Raw genomic sequence first — 24,466 nt, forward strand, 5'->3', positions numbered from 1 at the left:
TCCGAGTGGATGGATGAGGAGACGTGTGGGTGGCAGTGAAGGGTGAGGGGAGGGGAGGCAAGGACACCGAGCAAACGGCAGTGCTGAGTAGGAGAAGTACAATGGGCTGTGAGTCAGAGGAAAAATAGGAGAGAGGAGCGAGAGAGAGGTTTGCTGAGAAAAGGTCAGTGTGTGGAGGGCTTTTTTTACAGTAAAATGCCTGAAGACTGAAAACGCACAGGAATGTTGTACTCATGCTATCTCTCTGTTTTAAGGCTTTAATGTTCATAGCTGATTAGGTGGGACACGAGCAGGTGACTCATGATGCACAGAGGAGAGGAGCTCAACATGAAAATGTAATAAATGACTGTGAATTTCTATATCCAGAATACATTTAAATAGCTTGTGTTTGACATGTAATAGGTATTTTAATGCAAAGTGTTTCTCTTCACAGTTTGCTCCGACAAAACTTTTTGACTTCTTGTCCTTCCTGCTTCTTCATTCACTAATTTTTAGTGTTTTTTTAGTGTTCATCATGATCAGGAATCATCTGACCCCTGCATTCCCAACTCCTGAGACTGCACACACCATTGTTATCCCATTGTCTGTGACTGAATTATCTCAATTATATGCTACACTACTTTGCACACCCAGCACCAAAACAGACACCACAGTCATCCAAGCTATTCACAGCTTGGACTTCTTTCCCATCATCTCTTCTCTCCTTTTATCAAGCACAGGCAGTCCAGCACCATATCTGTTTACAGTCCAGGTCATACACCCTCATGATTAGATACATCTGCCTTTATCTAGAGCTTTGCCAATGTATTTTGCATGATTTTTTTTGGTCTCTATACTGTACTTTCTAGGAGGAAAGACAGTTCAGTCTTAAGTGTTGAGATATTTAATCATGCACATAGTCCCAGTTTAATTTGTCCAAGCTCTTGAGATAAACATCTCTGAGATTTCTGCCTCCACCTTTATATGGTGATGAATGCAATCTAAATTGTGGTTCTCACAGTATTGGAAAAATATATTTAAAAATTCAACAGTGTACCTGTTACTCTGGATAATCCACAAACCTCATTTGTGGACAGTTGCCATCTGAACTATTTTTTAAATCAAAGAAAAACTCCTTATGAAACCTGTTGAAAGTGTGTTCTTCAGATTATAGAGGACACCATTACTGCTGTTAATTTTTATATTTTTTAAATACTGTGAGCACTGCAAATGTAATTCCAATCACTCTCATTCTACTGGGGAAGAAGCAGAAACAAATATCTAGATACTTCCCTGGATACCACCAGAGGTTAGTGAGAAAATGTATGTAATTTGAGTGAAATGACCCTTTAACAGTCCTTAAACAAGTGAAACCTCCCACTTGGACTGAAACAAATGCACCTGCTCACACTGAGTACTGTGTCTTCACTCAAGAAACAAGTTTACAGTACTTTCATTGAAAACAAGTAACCTTAACTGAAGGTATTTCAAACTTTCAACTGATTTTTCCTTGTATCTAAAATAAGATTTCAAAACTTTAGACTTGCAGCAAACCACCACAGGGATGTCTTTATAGCAGAGTGTGACAATGTTTAATCCAAATGCACACAACAGCAGCGAACACTAAAACAAAAGAATGAAGACTTGGTATAATATACTTCCTGTAATATACACTACATTTATAGCATAAACCATATTAAAGCATTTGGCATGAGAGTTTCTTCCTTTTTTTTTTTTTTTTTTTAACTGTTTTGAGCATTTAGATGTTAATTTGTTTCTTTCAGTGGGGATCTGAATCAGGATCTGCTGCTATCTGACTTGATTATTTGCAGCACATTATGAGAGGAATATTATATCTTCTGGGATGAACTAAGTGGCTGTGGGCAGTGGAGTATAGCTGTCTTAGAAAGGAAACCAACCTTAAGGGAACACTGGACTGCATTTTCATTAAAGTTTATTCATGTAAGGTCAGCAGGGCAGCTAGTTTATAGTCCACCTGCAGCCAATAGCTGAGATGAATCAATTGAGCTTTGAAAATAAACTATAGACCCCTTGAATTAGTATGAAGAATGCCAGGGATCACAATGCAAGCTTATCCTCTCTCTTCTCTGTGTGTTTTTCTCCAGAAATATCACTTCACCAGATAAACTGGTTCACCTGCCTTGGCCGCAGAGGTTTAACTCTATGGGAATATGTCTGCTTTCAGAGCAGCTCATCCCGTAAGCAAATGTTTGCTTTAACTAAAAATCCAAATCCATGACAGTGTAGAAAGTGATGCCATTAAAGCCCATATGTCAATAATTCTCCCTCCAACTACCCTCCACAAACTCCACCTCAGTCACTTACCTGTTTGATGAGGACATTTTGGTTCTTAAGTACAAATAATAAGTTTAAAACACAAAATACAGTCAGCAATCAGATATTCCCCTATGGATTTTCTAAAATCTTGGTTTCTGGTCTATTTATATCAATCTCATCAGTTTTTTTTCCATGATATACCATTGGGATGTCAAGTCGTCACTTCTGCTACCTTGAACTTAACTTTGCCGGTCTAAATTGTTTTGGAGCAGTCTTTGTTCAGACAGGCAAAAGTCAGTACAGGCAGACAAACCCAGTGCTCATGTCTTATCAATCTTTGATGTGTGGCAGAATAAAGACAGATAAAGATATCTAGAGAACCTGGAGGGATAAGTTCAGTCTATAAGAGCTTATAGCCTGCCTCCTCTGTAGCAGGGATTTAAAGTTTTTCTTGTTCTAAAACTCCAAACAAGAAGAAACCCATGATTGCTCCGTACATTCTCTACCTTTTGTCCCTCTCTTCCTTTTTTTTTTGTTCTACTCCACTGGTCCGTTGAGAGAGTTTGTTTTTTGTTGCCTCACAAAGAGCCAGAGCTAGTGTCAGTAACAGAAAAGCTTGGAGATTCATTGTCTCCTCATCAGGGCGGATGCTTGTGGTCACAGGGGGCTTAATTCTGGGCCTTCCAGACGGAGGTGACTGTCTTGTCTGAGGGCAGTTTTTAAACCAAACAACATGAGGAAACATATAGCTCTTTTAAACAATACAACAGGATAGACTGCTGCACTTCCTCTATAGAACATAATGAGGATAGTGATATACAATACAATACAATACAAACAACTTTATTAATCCCGCTAGGGGCAATTTGCTTGGAGCAGCTTGTTCTACAAAAAAAACAGTAACATACAAAAAAACAAATAAAATACACAATATACAGCAAAAAAATGAATATATAGGCTATATATAAAAAAAAGCCCACCAGGGAGCTAAATGTGGAATGAATCTATGAATAATATTGATAAATAGACTTGATATACACAATAGAAAGATCCGATAAAACATTCACCAACAATGACAATGGTAAAAAAAAATCTACAGAGCATTTAGTAGTCAAATTGCAATGAACAATTTAGAATAGCGGTTAGTTTTACAAGCAGGTAAAACATAACGACACCCTGATGGTAACAGAGAAAATTCACTAGCAAGAACATTTCCAGAAGAAGCCAAAATACTCGCTGCATTCTGGAGGATTTGTTGGCTGCAAAAAGAATTCAGATCTCTTTGTTTCACTCCAGTGGTCTTTGAAAAACAATGCTGTTGTTAAAATCTTTCTTTCTGTTTCTGTCTTTTACTGTGAGGCTGTGAAACCAGCAGATAAAAGAAAAAATCAGGAGACTCTCAATAAAACATTGATTAAAAACGACAGAGGATGACGGCTCTGACAGAAAAGGAATTTGATGATATTGTAATTATGATAATGATGTTCATTTGAATTATCATAATGATAATTATGATAATGATGGTCATTTGACTTTTCTTGATAAATGCATTGGTGTTAATGCTGCAAGTGGTTTAATATTGCTGTCAACATGTGTGGGATTAGTTTGGTAAGTGTTTGATAAGTGATATACATCAAGAAGGAAGAAGACCATGTTTGTAATATATTTACAAGTGAAAGAAACACAGAATAAATGAATGATGACGCACATTAAAAAGTCTATTCCTAACCGGTGTTTTATTCACCCTCCCCATTACATATGTACATACAGTATATATTTTTTGTCTGTCCATGTCATTGTGTCTGTAATGTATGTTTGTGCTGCGGATGACATTTGTTTAGTCCTATAAACTTTACTCAGCTGATCCTCCTACTTAAAACACCTTGTCCGCCTGCTGTCTGCCTAAAAAGCGTGGTGCTACAGTACTCACCACAATATTTCATTTCTGTTTCTATAACAACTGGATGTCTCACAATTACTCTGCAACATGTCAGGCTGATGAAAATGGAAATAATGAAGCTATATTAGTGTCTGTTTTTGGACTGCAATCATAGAAAACAACTGTATAATTTGCACTTCAGTTGAACATAATACCAAATTTGTAGGATGATTTTCCCAAAGCCATCATCAATACTTTCATATAACCAGTAGTGATGGTATGTTGGTAATCATAGCAATCACGCCCCTCAGTGGTCAAATAAGTGAAATACTGGCGCACGAAGGCCACATGGTGGCGCACCATCCATACGACATGTATCACACACACACACACACACACACACACACTACATTACAGCCTTCAGTCAGATACAGTAAGCACCCGTAAAATCCATTGTAAACATCCAGTTTTGAGTTTTCGTGTGGGTGGTTAATCTGAGTCATATGTTTTGGATATTGAAACAAGGTTATTATATAATTTAATGAGAACATTTTGTCACACATGGTATTTCACAATCTTAAATTTTCAGTGATGCATGAAATTACCGATGCCACAAGTTGCACAACACAGATTCTTATTGGAGTAGGAATGAAAAAACTATAAATCCCTCAAGATCCAACACCTACTCCACATTTTTTAGAAGCATCAACAAATGTCACTGTAAAACAGTTTAAACAGACAAGTGAGATATGTGGATACCATTCCATAGGAGCTTAAAGTATTAGGAAGGATGTCGAATGTAAAAGACATGACTGGACACACCAAAAGCCTGTGTAGAAATAGGCTATTTTGGGAATATAGTTGGAAGTGCGATGATTTCCTGCCAATTCACTCTAACTTACATGCAGCACACTCACATGCACCGCACGGCATTTTGTGAAATCAGTAACTATATTTGCTTTTTAGTTTCTGGTGTGTGTCTGTTGCAATTGCACCACAAAAACACACGATGGCGAACAACAGCAACAGGTCCATTTAGAAGCCTAATATTAATGCTGTATTTATGCAAATGAGAGTACAGCATACTTTATGTAGGAATGTTTTAAATTTTCAATTTCTGGCGGCATACAGTAAAAAGCGTAAACTCCCTATGACAAATAATAATATGATATTATAAGACAATTTGTAGATCTCACGTCATCCAGGACAGGAACAGTCAAAATGAACCTCATGTGCAACCTGTGAAATCCAGTTGGGTCGCTTGGACTCTTTGTCCTGTGTTGTTTCCCTCTCCTTTCTGCTCCTGCTCCCCTCCTCCCTCCTGCTCATAGAAACTCCTCAGCTCAGTCAGCAGTGCTTCAGACGCGCTCACTGGCGCACACACGGGTTTCCTGTCGGGCACAGTTTACTCTGCGGCTCCAACTCTGGCTTCACAAAATTTATTTGGCTTCGATACCATGCTGGATTAAGCTCATTAACTTTTGTTGAAGTTTATTTTCCAACGGCGCAGGTATAATGACCGCATTCTGCAACAGATCGACTGATTAGAGGTAAGTTCAAAACAGCTAAAAACAAGTTTCTTCTTCAGTTAAAAACAAGTTTCTTCTTCAGCTGAATCATAAACTATTTTCTCTGTTGTGAAGAAAGTTAGAACTAATTGTGAAGGCTAGTGAATTTGCATGGACACAAAGAGACATCAAAGAAAAAATGATTCATTTAAAAACAATACTGCTGTGGCAGTGGACCCATTGTTTCCCTTTTGGAATATTTCAGTGATTAGTCAATACAACTATCTTGTCAGCTTTGTGCTTGTAATTAGGGCATTTCACCGCACTGAACATACACAAAAGGATTATCAGCTGTTTTCACTGTTCTGTGTAAATGAGCAACTTTTCCTCCTTATGTGTTTAGTCTTTCTTAAATTTAGCTGCCAGTTTCTGCACCAAATCCCTGTTAATGAGTAAACTTTGGGAATTTGGATACAGCACTGAGCTCTGTGATACTGATTGGTACTTCTCTCGCTCTCTGTTTACCCATAGGGGTGAGATCAGTTTTCAGCAGGGCAGCAGTGTTTGCACTGTGACTTGTAGGTTGTGACACAGATAGTGAAGAGGACACAGACACTTGAGGACCATGGATTTTGGCAATGATGTGGATCTGTCCAACAATAACATCACTCCTTTGTGGAAACGCCGCACAGACTCAAACAAACCCAAATCACGACCCCTCAGCTACCATACAAATGGGGTCATGACAACGGACTTCCCCGTGGAGGACAATAAGGGCTCTTTTACCTTGAGCCAACCTGCTGAAAGACTGGTGGTCACACCTCCGTGTTCGGGCAAGAACACTGCGGTGTTAAAACATGTTTTACACAAACCATCCAGGAAATCCCGAGTTGTTCGAAGCATCAGCATTGGGCACCTCTCCAATGGACGCTTCTCCCTGCCCAAATTTAGGTCTGAAGACAAATCAGCCTCACTGGACAACAGAGTGTGTAATGGTGAATGTGACAGGGGTAAAACCAGTAATGGAGTGACAGTTTGGCCTGACAAGTGTGCCCAGGATCCCCAAAAAGTCATGTCCAGTCCCTTCAGTCTGAGCTTGCAGAAAGACAAGATAGCTTTGGGGTCATCCACACCTGAAGCTGCTTCTCTTCACAATTCCTCTCCTGTTCTGTGTCCTCCACACACCCCAAATAACAACAGCTATAACAACAGCCACCATGAACTATCCTCCCTTTCATCTACATCCAGCCCGTCTCCCCCTACCCGCCGTACCCCTACCCCCTCCCACAGCTCCACCTCAAGCATCCCCTCCCTCTCATCCCTCACCTCCTCAGACCCCCCGACCCCGCGCTCCCCGTCGCCAGCAGACAGTAGGCAGACTCTCGTCAGACAGTCCTCATCCTCGTCTGCCTCCTCACAAGAAACCAGGCATGCCTCTTCCCCCTCCTCCATGTCCTGCACCTCACCCTCACCCTCTCTTTCCCCATCAATCTCTCCCTCTCCTTCCATCGTCCTCAGCACCCACAGCCCGGCTGCCCTGAAGATGGGCACCAATCAACTTATTCCCAAGGGCTTAGCATCAGATATTCGGCAGAGCAAGGCACCTACTTCTGGGCCACAAGGTCATGGTTTGGCAGGGTTGCTGGGGCTGGATACTTCCAAGAGAGCATTGAAAACTCTGAGCATGGTTGACACAGGAAGCTACTTTGGTACTGGAGGGGGGCATGGGGAGGGGACTGATGCGGAAAGTGAGAGCCCAGGGACACTAAGGAGAGGACTGAGGAGTACATCCTATAGGAGGGCTGTTGTGAGCGGAGTGGATATTGAGGTCCCATCCATAAGTCCCGAGGCTCACCAGCTGTCCCAGCCTGTCATCAAAGGACTAGAAGGGAATAATCTGGATTCACCAGATAGCCCAGGCAGTTCTGGGACTGCAAAGCCTGCCAGCCCTAGCACACCCAAACTCTCCAGCCCTGGGACACCCAGACTCTCCAGCCCTGGAACACCCAAACTCTCCAGCCCTGGAACACCCAAACTCTCCAGCCCTGGAACACCCAAACTCTCCAGCCCTGGGACACCCAAACTCTCCAGCCCTAGGACAGAAAAACCAGCAAGCCCTCAGACAGAAAAGCCTACCAACACTGGGAAAAACAAGGTGGGTAAACCTGCTGTGCTCAAAAGATCCCCTCAAGAAACAAACACTGGTCCTCTAGTGTTATAAATACAATTTAAACAATTAAAAAATGACCAGTTTCAGCCTGAACCCTAACGTGTAAAGGTGTTTGCTTTGTTTTGTACATGTTTGTGTGGACTTGCCAATTGACTTGAGGATTCATCTGAAGACCAAATCCCTAGTTAATTAACGCCTGTTGTTGAACTCGGCAATAAATGTGAATGGACAGCACTGTAAATATTTGTGAATTTAGGCATTACATTTTCTTTTTCTTTGCTGTATCAGAGTTAGATTTTTCAACTCACTTATTCATAATCCATCAAATGGGTTTATATTTAATCATGTGTGTGCACAAAGATTGCTTCGACATGGATTTTCGGCATGGGAGGGGGGTAAAGTTCACATTGTAAAGTTAAAACACAGGCGGAGTATTGTGGAACAAACTTCACAGCAGCAGGAGTGAGGACAAGACCTTACTAGGAAACAATTAATGTGGTTGTTGGGAGACATTATGTAATGCGACTCCATGCCTACACACACTCACACAAACACACAATGGCTCTGAAATTAGACAGGGGTCAGTGAAGGAGGTCACCAGAAAGGGCAGGGATAGGTCATGGACAGGTGACAGAGGCACACACGCCTGTTTCATTTGAAGTGTGTGTATGTGTGTGTCTGCCTGTCCCTCAGGGTTTGTCATTACAAGTCATTATATTTGTGATGTTTTTTTTTTCAGAGTCCAGATAAGAAAAATGTTTTGACCACCCAGCGAACCTTTGACAGTGAGGGTGAGAAAAACCTTTCTGTATTATTTTTATCACACTTATCTCTGTCTCTTTCTCAAACACTGTTTCTTCTTTTTTGCCTATAAAAACTTCAGAATTATGAATCTATTTGTCAAAAAACTGTGTGTTTCAGAGGAGGAGCTGTACCAGAACTACCAGGAGAAGGCCTTACATAATGATTCAGATGAGGATGCTGATTCCAGAGAACCCAAACCTGATAACGGCATCGTGGTGCAGTACAGACCCATACGCACCTCCTGGAGCCAGCTTAGTGTGGTGTGTGTTCAGACATTACACACACACACACACACACACACACACACAGTGATATCTTTCTCTGCTCCCTCTCTACATCCAGTACACAGACAAATATACAATAAACTCTGCTGTGGAGGTTTGGAATGCTAGTGCTCTAAAGAATGCTGTCATATCCAGTTTGGCTGCAGTCCATACCCATCCTCCCTCTGTTTCTGCCTTCCTCTGCCCCTCACTCTGTTTAGCAGGGAGTACAGGAGCATTTCGTCAAAGACAGGGGTGGCCAGGGAGGCAGACAGTCAGCTAGACCTGCAGGAAGTCTTGGAAGCACTGCTGGGCCTGATGCCAGTGTGTTGGCAAACTTCACAGATTTGTCAGCCTTAAAATATGCTTAAAATGCTGCCTCCAGAGAGAAGTGCAGTGGCTCTGCATTACATAATAGGGATTGGATGGAGGGATAGAGGGATATAGAGGAAGGGAATGAGCTAACTTAGTTTTCTACTTAGGCATTCCCATCTGTTTGTTTACTTGTCGAGGAGGGAAAGCGAAGGAGCAAAAACAGGCGAGAGGATAGATGGAGGCAATCAGGATTGATTCTGAAATTGCTGGGCAGAGAATGATATGCACACAGACTCTAATAAACTGGAAATTAGATTGAACCTGGAGAACATTCAAAGTGTTTCTTTTATCCTTTTTGTTACTGGGTGTGTCAGCAAAACACAGAGTTGAATTGAGCAAGAATTTGACAGTCAGGCTGACCAGGACAATCCCAGAGTTGGCTCCCTTTTTCTCAATTGTGACTGTTTTGCCAGACAGTACACAATGTAACACTGCGGGATTCATCTGTAACTTTCAAATTACGGATGAAGTGATGGCATGATGCTGTCAATGTCCTGGTCTGACAGTAAATAAACATAGTTCCAGTGAAGCCAAAAACCAGATATACAAGTTGTCATAATGTTAGTCCAAATTTCATCTCACAGCTCCTCCCTTTTACTGCAGTCCCTGTAGCACCTTGCGTCTTTTAGGGTTTGGTGTCAAGCTACATCTCAAAGTCCTCATATTTCCAGGAATTATTGCCTGTAGTTTCAAAAGGTGGAGCTACTGAACTTCCTCACATGGTGCTAAAGTTTGCCTGAAGTTTTGTTTGTTTTGTTGTGCTTAAAACAAGGAAACAAGAACCCAAGCTTAAAAAAAGGAATGGATAAATTGCTATTGAATAACGATACTTAAGTGATTGTGTTTCAGTTACACCCAGTGATACTGCAAGGCAGGGTAAAGTTCAGTTGGCTGCTCTAACAATAAAAACAGTCTTTTAGTGATAGCTGATCTTGCTGATATCGTGGATAAATGGTTTGGAAAAAGGGAAAGTAGGAGCAAGAAATAATCAAACAGATTTATGTGTGAGAGGAATGGAAAGGATGAACCACAAGAGATGTTTGGTCTGCTGCAGGTTTGTTTGTTCTCGGTGTTTGACAAGGGCTGCAGGGCTGATACTAGAGAGAAGGAAGGCTCCTTCAGGAGCAGTATCACTTCTCTGTGTCTTTATACCAAAACAGGGTGAGCGGGAAGTGGAAGTAGGGAAAGATGATCTTCTCCCTGCATGTATGATCTGAATGTGCCCCAGGTCAAATTAGTTATATTTTGTGAAACATAAGATGGAGGCATACTTTTTATTCAACCGTACCTTCACTCTGTCAAAGCCACAGCCTGATTAATTTAATAGCACTCCACACCCAGTCAATTCCAGAAAATTGCTTTGTTTCAATCGTCAAACATCTCCGGATGAAATCAGACCAGCCACATACATACCAACACGAGCATACACTTTCTGTATGCTTTCAGCCAAATTACACTTTCACAGTGAGCACAAGAGCTGCCAATTTTACCTTTAGAGTTCTGTGGATAAGTTCCAATTTCTACTCTCGCCATGTGCCTCTTTATTCATGAGGGTCTTTCTTTTCCTGTTTTCTACAACTTCATTGGCCTCCTATTCAGTGTGGTATGCAAAGTGCTCCTGTCATTGTGTGTCAACACAACAGTCGTCACAAACACACACACACACACACCCACCCGTGCTATAAATGCAAATGGCCCCTGACCTGAGAAAACCTCAAAGTAGTCAAACAAGTGTGACGTTTTATTTGAAATCTTTTTGTAAGGACTCTTAAAATCGTGCTTTTCAAACTTTTTTTTAACAAATTGTTTTTTTTTCTGTTTAGGTAAAGAAAAGTGGCCTGTCTAACCGGATGAGTCAGGAAGAACGCAAAAGACAGGAGGTATGAATTATATGTTACGCTTAATTTGGTTCACAGCGGTTTGGCCCTCATGAGTATAATCAAATTTTGGGACACATAGATGCTATGTTAAGAGTTACCAAGCTTTGGGGGAGTATAGCTGTCCATTTGGTTTCTGTAAACTCCACTAGACCAATAAAAAACCCATTAAAGGAGTACAGCAGGAAACATGCTTTACAGTCGATTTTATCTTAAAAGTAAATGCACCGTAAAGGGGAGGAGAAGCACAATTATTCACCTGCGTCATATTAAGAATGAAGAGACTGATGACGAGAATCTCTAAATTGATTGACAGGTTTATGTAACTTTCTGTATTGTATTATTTAATAGCGTTCCAAAAATAGTAGAGAACAGGCAGCAGAGAGTGAGTCAGAACCCAGTGGGGTAACTTAATAACACAAAGTCACAAATTGACTGAGTGAATTGTAGATTGTAAACAAAACACAAACATGAAGAATCCCCTCATTTCTATCCCCTACATCTTCACTCTCTTCTTTTCTCCTGTCTCTCTCTCTCTCTCTCGCCCTTCATTAGGCCATATTTGAGGTGATTTCTTCAGAGCACTCCTACCTCCACAGTCTGGAGATCCTGATTCGCATGTTCAAGAACTCGGCAGAGCTCAGCGAGGCTATGACCAAGACTGAACACCACCACCTTTTCTCAAACATCACTGATGTCTGTGAGGCTAGCAAAAAGTAAGTGTGACATTATGGTATTATAGTTTGTTTATAGGACTTTTTTTGGTGTTAGCAGAATGGTAAAAAGAGCTTGCTTTTGCATGCTGGTTGGTATTTTGAGACTTGGCCTACATGTTCCCCAATAATGTGTCAGTGTTTGTGGTATTTGGTTTTAGCTAATGAGGTGGATAATTCCTCACTTAACTGCACTTAACAGTTGGTAGACCGCACTCCTTCCATGTGAGGTGTATCTGTAAACAGCCTTTACTCATTCTTTCAGCCTGACGTTCTACCCTCAGTCAGAGTTGTTTGGATTGCGGGAAGGCAGCTGTTTTCTGGTTGTATGTGTGGTCACGTGTCAATTGACAGAAAACAGAACCTGGGAAGAAGCGATGGGCAATGAAAGAACAAAAGAACAATTTAGCCTGATTACAGTTGCATTGTCAACGTGAACATTCCTCACTGCCTGAGAGAACTCAACGGCAGGCTGGATGTGTCTGTATTGTTTGTTTTTTATAAGTGTCTTGACGTAAATGTGATTGTCTCTATGACCCCTCCGAGTTTTTGTGTCCATCATGATTTATTGTGTATGCATGTGGACTGTTTAATGACATTCATGACCAGGTAACTATGAACTTCTAAGAATCATTTCAACTGATGGAAACTCTGATGCATGCATTAAAGGCCTTGCCAGTTGAGACTGGTTGAAACTGTGCTGCCTCAGTGATTACTGTGTTGGACCAGGCTCCATTATTTCTACAAATAATTGACAGGAGAAATTTCTGACCTTAGTATGCTCTTTCTCTGGTTTAACTATTATATCATGTTTTTTGTTTAATGATATTACTATTCATTATGATAATGGCCTCTGGTGCAACTATGATGTAATTGAGAATATTCTCAGGTTCTTCTTAAAGGTCAGTTTTCATTATGATAATGGCCTCAGGTCCTGCTCTGAAATCACTGTTTACTGTGGCTTTCAGTCTCATGTCCTTCTGTGAAATTGTCGCTTCTATAAGACTCCACAGTTAGTCCAAAGTTCACATTCTTTTCACACTTTCACCCTCCCATAGCTCCAGTTTGGCTGAACCTACTCTGCCAACAAGTTGTTACCAATTTTTTGGGGTTATTCTGAAAGAAAAACAGAGTTGATATTACAACCAAGACAGAGTAACATTTTGATATACAATAGATAATTGTGAGGTGCAGCAGTGTAGCCAAGTTGAATCCAGTGAGTGGTCTGAATATATTAACCCTGCTCTCTTATTTTAAAATGTGGCCCCTTAATCAAGGGGTGTGCTGGAAACTCGAAGTTCAATAAATCTAAGCATGAAATGAGGTTAAACTAGCCTTTGTCTTTCTGTTGCCAAGGGTTTAAGTTTACACAGGGCTAAAAAATGTAAGAATGAAAAGAATTTTTAAGACCATTTACTGAGATTTCATTTTATCATTGCTGTCCCAGAGAAGATGTGTGTGTGTGTATGTGTGCATACATGCAGAGCTTTCACAGCTTCCCTTGTGCAACTGTTCATGACATTTGCTCAAGGATTCCATGTCAGGATGGCAGCCCCGTTGTTGACCCCCCTTGATTTCACCCCTTGTATACAGTATGTGATGTGACATATATATGACTTAACTCCATTAACAGGAGGGAAATTTTACTCCTCATTTTCGTAGCTTATTAGCTAGATGTGGATTGACAAATTGTAGATTGTGTCTACACATTCATTTCACGGCTTATTTCCACTTTGCTTGAATGTGGCTATGTGTAAATTCCTCCCTGTGTTCAGACATGCTGTAGCCCCTCTTTCTACTCATTCCTATTCACAGGCCACATACATTAATACAATACTTTCCCCTCTCCACCTAAATACTTAGCCCCGCATAGCTCCAGGGAGGAGAGTGGACGACAGAGAGATGTAGGGAAAGCAGATCGTAGGATATATAAAATGGCCTGTAGCTCTGGTTAAACAAGATGTTTTACTTGAAACAGATAGTCAAGCTTTGAGTTTACCCTCTTAAGGAAAATAGCAGAAATATCACTACACCTGCAGGCTCCTGTGTTTGATAGTGAGTGGGAGGTCTGCTGAGTATTTCACATGCAGGTATGTTACTGATTGTATTTCACTAGCAGCCTCAGGATATGACATACCTCATTTACTACCATAACATACAGTATAACTGCAACAACACACTGTAATTGAGAGGTATACTGCAACACAGAGTGCATATCCCTGAAGGAGCATGCATTTTGTTTTTTACAACCCTGTCACCCCTGATTTAACTCCTCTTCCTCGACCTCCTCCCATGATAGCATGCTGTTATCGGGGTCAGCGAGTTTTCCCCCAGGAGGGAGCACAGCCTGTACTTGAGCATCCTTGACCTGTTAAAGCCCCGAATTAGGATATAGACCAGAGGACAGGGCAACATGTGTGTGTGTGTTTTCTGTTATCCTGCGCGCTCATGTCCTCACTAGGAGGGTTACAGTTCAGAGATCACTGGGTCAGGTATGGACACAAAAAGCATTGTTTCCCATAGATAGTCACAGCACAGTGTGTGTGTGTGCAGTGTAGGGCGGGGTGGGGTGGTTTTGGGGGTACTGGAGGTGCTTTTGCAGATCAGCTCAAACTCCATCCAATCGGTCAAGGTCAGCGTCCTGTGTCTGTGCGACACCTTCCTGTTTGTCACCTTGGATCACACACGCAAAAACACTTACTCGCTTGAAGTTGGCCATGTGGCGTGCCGTTAACCCAGCCATCTGGTGGTGCTCAGGAAGAGGAAAACCCTCTGTGTTATGGTTAATGGTAGGCTATGTCTATTTTAAGAGGCGTGGAATTCCTCTTTTGTGATCTTACAGCGGCTTTAGAAGAAAGGTGTTGGCAGCGCTTCCTTCCCTGCTGACTCGGTATATGTCATTGTATCCTATATTCTCCCCAGTATGGGTTGACTCATGATTTGATGTGTCTGACTAAAGCTATTGCCATGAATGGCATGAATCGCTTGACATGCTAACCCTTATTCATTTACTGCCACTCCTGTGTTTAGGTTTTTTAAGGAACTGGAGGAAAAACACCAACAGAACATTGTGATCGACGACATCAGCGACATCTTTTGCAAGCATGCGCAGTCCAACTTTGATCCTTATGTCACATACTGCTCCAATGAGGTGTACCAGCAGAGAACCCTGCAGAGGCTTGTGTGAGTGACTTCTCAAACACGCACAAACAGATGTTCTTATCATATCTTTTCTGGATTTGATCCAACATGACTGTTCTGACACTTTGAACAAGGGAGTTTGCTCTTCCTCCCGCTCATTTTTTCTTCTTTCTTTCTGTGTATCATCAAGTTACTCCTCTCTCCAATTGCCCATGCCCCCTCTCTCTTCTCGCCTTGCAGGTCCAAGAATCCAGCATTCAAGGAGGTGCTGACCAGAATAGAGGGCCACCCAGACTGCAGGAACCTCCCCATGATCTCCTTCCTCATCCTGCCTATGCAGAGGATCACTCGCCTGCCCCTGCTTATGGATGTGAGCGCATTTAAGTCATACAGTAGCATGAGTTTTAGAATAACAAGACTTTGACTCTTGCACAATAGTTTGTTTATTCATACTGGCCTAACTAACTATACACAGGGCGTGTTCTCTTTCTGCCTTTCAGCTTACTAACCTCAGAGATGTTGGTGTGACCTTACATCATTCCTTCATTTTCTTAACTGATTTAACTTCTCTTTCTTCCTTTTTAATGGTTTTTCTCCTTTAGTTTCATGCTTCTTTTGGCACCACATTATTCTGTCCCCACTGTGCCTCCCTCTCTTCCTCTCTCTTGCTCTACTTTCATCCCCCTCTCTCTCCCATCTTCCGTGTCTCTCAAGGGACTCTGGGGTTTATGCTTGTACACTTGGAGGCTTTTGGATCCTGAGAAAGTTTGGTTTCAATTCATTTCTTCCCACAGCTTCCTTTTAGGCATAAATATTGTATTAGGCTTTTCTAGAGTGTAGTGTAGTTTGAATTGACGCCTGCATCGGTGCAATGAATTGTTGTGGGTCTTTGTGCATTAATACATTTTAAGTGGGTTGTTTTTTTTTTAAGATATAAATCAGTGTGACTGATTTGTGCCCTGACCCCGTCTTTTGCAGACAATTTGTCAGAAGACACCGAAAGACTCTGCACAATATGAAGAATGTAAGAAGGCTTTACAAGCAGTCAGCAAGGTCAGTGGATTTACGGAGTTACAATGTCATATGTTGGTGAGGTATTTGGGCCAAAAACAGCTGATTTCTTGCCTCTCTTGTCCTTGTTAAATTTGAGCGAATCAATCACTGACAGTATCTGTGTGTGTATGTGTGTGTTTGAGCAGGTGGTAAGAAAGTGTAATGAAGGAGCTCGCACAATGGAGAGAACAGAGATGATGTACACCATCAACTCTCAGCTGGACTTCAAGATCAAGGTATGGATGACATGAAATACATCAAAGTGATACACACTTGCGTTCTGGTTATATGTTTTTAATAAAACATACATCTGGTTAAAAACTGAACATGTAACTAACAACCATGTAAAGCATGACCTAATGCAGTCATGCAATGACATGTTCACACATGCAGATGCTGTAATACAACATAGTGTACACACCACCGAGTATCTGTACACATAATGCACACAAAGCTTGGCAGGCTTAAGTGTTTCTTAGTGTGGGAAATAGCTGTTGGTACATTTGGGATTAACAGATGTCTTCCAAACATATTCTCTTGTCTGCATAGCCAGCTGTTCACACATGCGCACACACACACACAATTGTGATTTAGCATTTCCTGACAGCACCAACATTACAGACATTTCAAAATGCTTTACTTTAATCAATGTTTTCTTTCTTTTTGTGTCCCTCCAGCCTTTCCCCCTGGTCTCATCATCCAGGTGGATGGTGAAGAGAGGGGAGCTGAAAGCCTTTGTGGAGGACAACAGTATCTTCCTCAAGCGGACGTCACGGCAACAGGTCTATTTCTTCCTCTTCAACGACGTCCTCATTGTCACTAGAAAGAAGAGGTAAGCCTATCCAAAATTTCAGCAAACTGTCGGACAGTGCAGGCAGACTCTGTTTTGATTTAGCTGATGTGAGTGTGGCCTTGGGGTGCAGGCTTTGAACATAACTCACCTGTTCTGACATGTTGAGGGTTAAAGTGCAACCATGAGCCCTTAGTTTTCAATGTATGTGAGTGTATGAACCGCAAAGGTCAAGATCCTAAGAATAGGGTGTGTGATATCATCTTCTCTATTTGAACTTGTCTTGGGATATGAGCCTGTTCAGTTGAAAAACAATTGAAATATTAGAAATGAAATCAATAGAAACAAGGCTCACAGTAACCGTGTGAGGTCATTATCAGCAGGGCTGATAAGATTTTAGAAAGCTGAGAGGGACCAGCACCCGCAGATACACTGTGTAATCAGACTGATCTCCCACAATGCCCTCCCTCAGCTTCCACCCTGCCCCACCCTCTGGGTGTGTTTATTAAGCTGAACAGGTGCAGTTACCTGAACCTGCTGCGACTTGGCATTATGAATCTGATCCTGTTTTTCTGAATGTTGTCAAGGTTTCAACATGTCCCAGTGCCATGAATCATCGAAAGCTAGCAGAACCGCTCATTGTCAACCCTGTCAGTGGGTCGCCTTTGCACCCCCGCCCCCCTTCACCCTCCCCTGTTTCCTCTAGTTTTAGGCAACAGCATGAAGCAAGCCATAAAGAGGACTTCCTTGAAATGATGTGGTTTTCATTTATGTGTGTTTAGTGTGAATGTGCACATACAACTGTGTCTATTTTTTCCAAAAAAATCTCTTCCCGTTCATCTCCCACTCTGTCTGGAACTGATTGTCCCGTGACTCGCAGACTCAGAATTCCTAAGAATCATGAAAAAAAAGAAAGAAAAGAAACATTCCATACGATATTTTTCTGGGAATCTGATCCGGGACAGCAGACTCCAGCAGTGTGTGGTGTCAGGCCTGTGTTTGGAAGAGTGATTTGGGAAAGGGAGTTCTACGGAATCAGAGTGTGTATCCATGCGTGTGTTTGAATGAGAGAAGCTGTTATAATATTGGTTTGTACTGCGGGGAGTGCTGGAGCCCTGCTGTGGCACGCTACTCTACTGCACTCCATCTGCAGTAATCAAAACAAAAACACACCAGGGGTACACAGGGCTAGCCAGGCACCGCCAGGTCACCAACCTCCTAGACATAATGGTATAATAGCTCTTACCCTTGTCATTATGACTGGGATAGTGTGGGGGAGATGGCGTACAATCACCACGCTTTGTTGCCAAATGCAATAATCTTGTGGGTCTGAATCCCTTCAGTTTCTTTTTGTCTCATTTTTCATTAACGTCAAGGAATACATTCAAAACCAGAAGGAAGGGGTGAAAAGGTCAAAGCAACAGCACTTACGCAGAGGAGGAAAAAACATACCTATGACCTTAGAATATTTTCTGTTTTATAGGCCTATATTTCACAAATGTGTGATAGCTTGTGCTATTGTGGATCCTACAAGGTTAGTAGGCTGTCTGTGGTTGGGGTTCAATAGCATTTCATTGAATCTGAATCTAGTATTGTATCTGTGCATCTAATCTGAATTTTTTACAATCCAACTCAGAAAAAGTTGGGATTGTATGGAAAATACAAATAAAAAAAGAAAGCAGTGATTTCTAAATTTACTTTGACTTGTTTTTCATTGCAGACAGTATGAACACAAAATATTCCATGTTTTGTCTGGTCAACTTCATTTCATGTGTAAATCCATTCCTGCCATTCAGGCCTGTAACACATTCCAAAAAAAATTGGGATGGGGGTAGTTTGGGGCTAGTAATGGGGTAAAATAATTAAATAACTATGGGATTTGAAACAGGTGATGTCAACCGGTGATTGTAATCATGATTTGGTACAAAAGCAGCATCCAGGAAAGGCCTAGTCCTTTTAGGAGCAAAGATGGGCTGAGGATCACCAGTTTGCCAACATATGCTTGAGAAAATTATTGAAATGTTTAAAAACAATGTTCCTCAAAGAAAGGTAGGAATGAATTTGGATATTTCAACTTCTATGGTGTATAACATAATTAAAAGATTCAAGGAAATCTGGAGGAATTTCAGTGCGTAAAGGGCAAGGACACAAGCCTAAGCTGAATAACCATGATCTCCGATCCCTCAGATGGCACTGCATCAAGAACTGTCATTCATCTATAAACAATATAACCACATGGGCTCAGGATTACTTTGGCAAACCTTTATCAATCACTACAATATGTAGTTACATCCACAAATGCCAGTTAAAACTTTACTTTGCCAAAAGGAAGCCTTATGTTAACCGTGTCCATTGACTTCTCTGGGCTCAGAGGCATCTGAGATGGACCATCACACGGTGGAAACGTGTATTGTGGTCAGACGAATCAGTGTTTCAGAACTTTTTTGGAAGAAATGGACGCCATGTGCTCTGTACCGAAGAAGAAAAGGACCATCCACATCCAGACTATTACCAGCAACAAGTCCAAAAGCCAGGGTCTGTCATGGTATGGGGTTGAGTCAGTGCCCTTGGCAAAGGTAACTTACACTTCTGTGATGGCACCATTAATGCTGGAAGTACATAGAGACTTTGGAGCCTTCAAGACGACATCTTTTCCAGGGACACCCATGCATATTTCAACAAGACAATGCAGAACCACATTCTGCACATTACAAAGGCATGGTTGCAGAAGAAGTGGGTGCGGGTGCTGGACTGGCCTGCCTGCAGTCGGGAACTCTCCCCAATAGAGAATGTGTGGCACATTTTGAAACGCAAAATGTGACAACGAAGATCTTATACCATTGCACACCTTAAGACTTGCAGGAAGAATGGGACAAAATTACACCTGAAATGCTTCAGTATTTAGTGTCTTCAGTCCCTTAATGTCTTTCAAGTGTTGTGAAAAGGATTAGCAACGTTACAAAGTGTGAACTTTTTTTGAAATATGTTGCAAGAATCAAAATTGAAATAAGTGTTAATTTTGAAAAAACAATCAAATTGATGAGGTAAAACATCAAATAATGTGCTGTTGTATTGTTTTCAATGTAATACAGGTCAAAGATGATTTACAAATCACTGTTTTCAGTTTTAATTTTAATTTAACATATTGTCCCAACTTTTTCTGATTTGGAGTTGTTTAATTCAGAGCTTAAACATTTAGTCAATTAATTGTAAATCAGTCGATTGACAGAAAATTAAACGGCAACTATTTTGATAATCATTTAAGTCATTTTTAAGCAAAAATGCCAAACATTCACTGGTCTCAGCTTCTCAAATATGAATATTTGCTGTTGGTAAATTGAATATCTTTGGATTTGGACTGTTGGTCAGACAAAACAAGACATTTGAAGATGTCCCCTTGGACATTTAATAGACTGGGTAACTAATCAAGTATTCAAGAAAAAAATCATCAGATTAATTGACATGGAAAATAATAAAAAGTTTGACATTCAAAGGTCTAAACCTCAGTTTTTGTCAGTACATTGCCCTTTGCTAATTATAAAGAGGAGAGAAGATAAATTATTCAATAAGAGATTTGTTAGACCCTGAGGATAACAAATTTGCTTATTTTGTTAACTTTGAACTAGATCCAAAATGGAGCTGGTTATTGGAAACTAAACCCATGTCAGACTGTGCTATTGTCACGCAGTGGGAAAGTGTTGAGCTGCTGCACTCTGGTTCACAGGAACACTTACATAACACTCCACAGTCCACACCAGCTGGCTCCTCTCTCATCTTCACCCCCCCACCCCCCCTCCCTCTTTTTCCTGTGTGATGCTGGGCATCATCTAAACATTCAGTATTGTTGAGGTTTTCATCTCTGTCTTCTCTCTTTGTTTTTTTCTCCCTGTGCTTTCCCTTTTCTTTTTGGTAGTCATATCTCAGCGGGTTTTTTGTCAGTCATTGTGTATGCGTGCAAGTCTATAATTCTAACACTTTTTTTCCTCCCTCTGTTTGTTTGACTATGCCACAGTCTCAACACTTTGCACCAGGACATTTTTCTCTAACCCTGTGTGTGCGCATGTCTTGACTCCATGCTTGACTTGGAGTCCTATCTCGGTATCTTCTAATCTGATGATTTGTGTTAGTTCTGCCTGCGTGCTGTAGAACTGGTTGTACACTGGTTGGATGGCAGCTGGCACAGATGTGATGACGTGTGGTAGATGCCTGTGCTATCTCTAACAGCGGTGTTATTTTCATTCCAGACAGTTTGTGTGTTTGTTTCAGTGTAAGACGCTGGTGATCAGGCCTCACTAGATGGGGTTTCTTTCAGCTATTATTTCAGTTTTTAATGGCTGTCTCCCATATTTTGACATAGGACATACCAGCTATTTCCTACTTTCACTCCTCTATTTAATAATAATCCAACACTGTATACTCATCCACTTATATATGCAAGAACTCACCCCACAAGCATGCAGATTCCACACCCATCCCATCTCATTCCCCAGTGTCATGTAAATGGCATTCCAGGCATTTTACCTGTAGGGCTGTCAGGAACAAAATTCGGCAAGCATTCTTGTGGTACAAATAGACTTCAAGACTTTAACTCCCATGTAAGCTTTGCTCAGGAACTGTGATAAATCTATAGTTTAGTAAAGCTGATTGAAAATAAGTTAAAGGAGTAGTTCGACATTTGTGGAAATACACTTTTTTGTCGAGAATTAGATGAGAAGATCTATACCATGCTGGTGCGTTCAATATGAAGCTGGAGTCAGCAGATGGTTAGCTTGTAGCTTAGCATGAAGACTGAAAACAGGGTGAAACGGCTAGCCTGGCTCTGTCCCAAGGTATATCTCTCCATTTCAGTTGTACAAAAACCATAGTACAAAAATGACACTTTGTGGTTTTAAAGGGGGACACTAGAGCCTGTCTAGTTGTTTGCACCCGTTTCCACATTTTAGGCTAAGCTAAACTAACCGGTTCCTGGCTCCACCTTCATATTTGATGCAGAGAGCAGTTTGTGGTTACAATTGGATGCAGCTTTAGCACATACCGTTTCTCTTTCTTGCATTTTCTATTTGTTTCAGTCTGCTCTTTCTTTCCTCTCAACTCCCTCAGCCTTTATCTGTACTTTCTGTCTCCTCCATCAAGTCTAATTGGTTGTGGCCAATAGGCTTAACTTGATTGATTGGTGGACAATAGGTGGCTGATGGGTAACAGTTGAACCTTGTTGAGAACCTCCCAACCGTGACTGGATTCTTCAACTAGTCATGACCCCAAAGTCCAGAGTCTGTGTGTGTGAGTGAAAGGAAGAGACAGTAAGACATGGACAGTTACACTGTTCTCTCTTGTTTGTTTAAGTGCTACCTTTGTCCCTGCTTGTGTGTGTGTGTACAGCATGTATGCGTATTCTAATGGACATGTTGGCTTACAAGAAGCTAGTTCCAGTAGCTTCTCAGCTTGGCTGCTGTTTCAGTTTCAGGCTGATAAAACACATGTGGGCAGGACTTAAGCTTCTGTTCTTCGGAGCACTATGAAAACACACACACATTCCTTTTCTCCTAGTTTATGCTGCATTAAAAGTCCCATGTTTCACAATTGGCTCCAGATGTTTCTAACTAACTGTGTGTACTGTTAGGCATGGATGGGGTCATGCTCAGGTAAAGGTACTCATGGGAAATGTAGGCATGTACTAAAGAAACCAGGTGGCAGCATGTGATTTAGCATAAGGCTATGTAGACAGCTTAATGTTTTTGACTTTTGACTGGCACAGAGTCTGAGACATAATGTGACAGCTGATTTATTAATTCAGGTGAATTTGATTAAGCACATGATCTTTAGCCTCTCAGGGGTTTAAGTGCTGAGGGACCAAGAAACTAGAGCTCTCCTGAAAACAGTAACTTTAAATTTGTGAGTGAGTGGATGGATGGATGGTGTAGTGTGTACAAAATAACAAGCATATGTATTTCATATTCAGTTTCAACTTTGGCAAATTTTCCAAATAAATATTTGAGGATTTGTTCTGAATTAATTAGCAATAAGAAAAAAAATCCTGAGACACATGACCAATAATTAATGTTGTCATGGCAGATATGAGTTTCTTTAAACATTTTAATCATCATATAAACATTTTGATTGAATATAATACTATGCAAACAACAACATAGTATATTTTTATTAAAGCCCCAGTTGTTTAGTGGTGTGCCATGTCCATGTTAGCGCAGTAACAGGAATGCAGACTGTAGTTGGGTTGGATGGATGCATTACACCAGTTGTTGATTGGGGCTTTCTACAAACCATAACTATTACAACCACAAATAAACCATTACAGTGCTTAAAAATGGGTAAACCTTTGATTAAATCATTCTGTTTGTAAAACTGTTTGGACAAAGGTTTCTGAATTTGAATCCACAGTTATTTTATGTCTGAATAACAACCTGCCTAATATTTGGACCAGACTTACAGAATATTTATACTTGAAATTACAATGCTAAAAGTCATAGTCTAGTTTGTTTTTTTTTCCATCTGTGTTGGCTGGTGGTACAGTTCGAGGAGCAGTGTTTTTGTTCATTTGACTGCCACATTCAGTTTTCCACTGAAGCGACAGTATGAGTGTTTGTGTAGAGATAACATTCAGTCTGTATGTAGCTATACAGCTCTGTATGCATGTATTGCAATAGGAGAACTGTTATTTTCTCTCAATATGTATCTGAATACTCTTGCAGTTAATGTCACCTTAGGATGTGAAAATATTTTTTCTTCCCTAATTAAACCACAACAAAGATTCACTTGTCTCACATCAGGGCCTCCATCACCAAAAATGTCCGTCATAATAAATCTGACTTGATTTGAATTGGTCGAAGGCCATTAATTATGAGCAGTGATGCCATCTTAAACACATGAGGTGAATTTTCATGAAAGTTTTCTCTCCCTGTGTGTCTTTCAGTGAGGAGAGTTACTCTGTGATAGACTACGCTCTCAGGGACCAGATCTGGGTGGGTTCCTGCCAGCCCGAGGATCTCAACCTGTCACCGGTCAGAAGCACCACCAGCATGCTGAGCTCACGGCAGGCCGGCGCCAACCATCTCTTCCGACTGCGTTTCCGTAGCAACCACTCTGGTGAAAAGGTGACCATGATCCTGGGGACAGAGTTGCTGTGAGTACTTTATTCTGTAACCTTTTGTCCCTCCTATAGGTACTTTTTATGTTTCACTTACATTATAGTTACAGATTTATGAGATCTGCTGTGAAGTATCAGGTTAATCATTTCTTCCTCCTACACAACCTTTATCTTTTTACATACATATTTATAGGCTAGGGCACTCATAACATATGTTTCCAGTCCAGCAATGTCCTTTCTAGTCTAATAGAAGACAGCAGAGTGAGTCTCAGTATTTCTGTATGATTGCTTGTCTCTGTAAGAAATAGCTCAGGTCTCTCTCTGTTCCCTGAAACAGATTCCTACTCCCTTATCTTCCCTGTATGTGCTCTAATATGCTTTCTAACATGAAGTAAGAAAATCCCTTTACCCCACTTTCCTTAGCTCTTATTTCTTTGTCTCATTACAGGTCACAGGGATATGTTGTTACATCTATTCTCAAAGAATGGCCTTAGTCTCACCGCTTGTTTTTAAT

At 41.1% G+C, this 24,466-nt stretch overlaps 1 protein-coding gene across 1 annotated transcript in view; it reads left to right on the forward strand.

Annotated features, from left to right (window-relative positions):
- Nucleotides 1-5,283: 5,283 nt before the first annotated feature.
- LOC137186203 (rho guanine nucleotide exchange factor 26-like) overlaps nucleotides 5,284-24,466 on the forward strand; it is a 28,670-nt gene continuing 9,487 nt past the window's right edge. Inside the window, exons 1-12 of the mRNA XM_067594936.1 lie at nucleotides 5,284-5,706; nucleotides 6,196-7,819; nucleotides 8,574-8,625; nucleotides 8,756-8,898; nucleotides 11,100-11,156; nucleotides 11,709-11,869; nucleotides 14,897-15,049; nucleotides 15,248-15,377; nucleotides 15,986-16,060; nucleotides 16,207-16,296; nucleotides 16,738-16,892; nucleotides 23,779-23,988. Coding sequence (XP_067451037.1) covers nucleotides 6,290-7,819; nucleotides 8,574-8,625; nucleotides 8,756-8,898; nucleotides 11,100-11,156; nucleotides 11,709-11,869; nucleotides 14,897-15,049; nucleotides 15,248-15,377; nucleotides 15,986-16,060; nucleotides 16,207-16,296; nucleotides 16,738-16,892; nucleotides 23,779-23,988 — 2,756 coding nt within the window. The 5' untranslated portion in view covers nucleotides 5,284-5,706; nucleotides 6,196-6,289. The remainder of the gene's footprint in view (nucleotides 5,707-6,195; nucleotides 7,820-8,573; nucleotides 8,626-8,755; nucleotides 8,899-11,099; nucleotides 11,157-11,708; nucleotides 11,870-14,896; nucleotides 15,050-15,247; nucleotides 15,378-15,985; nucleotides 16,061-16,206; nucleotides 16,297-16,737; nucleotides 16,893-23,778; nucleotides 23,989-24,466) is intronic.

Source organism: Thunnus thynnus, chromosome 7, assembly GCF_963924715.1.
Source record: "Thunnus thynnus chromosome 7, fThuThy2.1, whole genome shotgun sequence".
In the NCBI taxonomy this organism is placed as follows: Eukaryota; Metazoa; Chordata; class Actinopteri; order Scombriformes; family Scombridae; genus Thunnus; species Thunnus thynnus.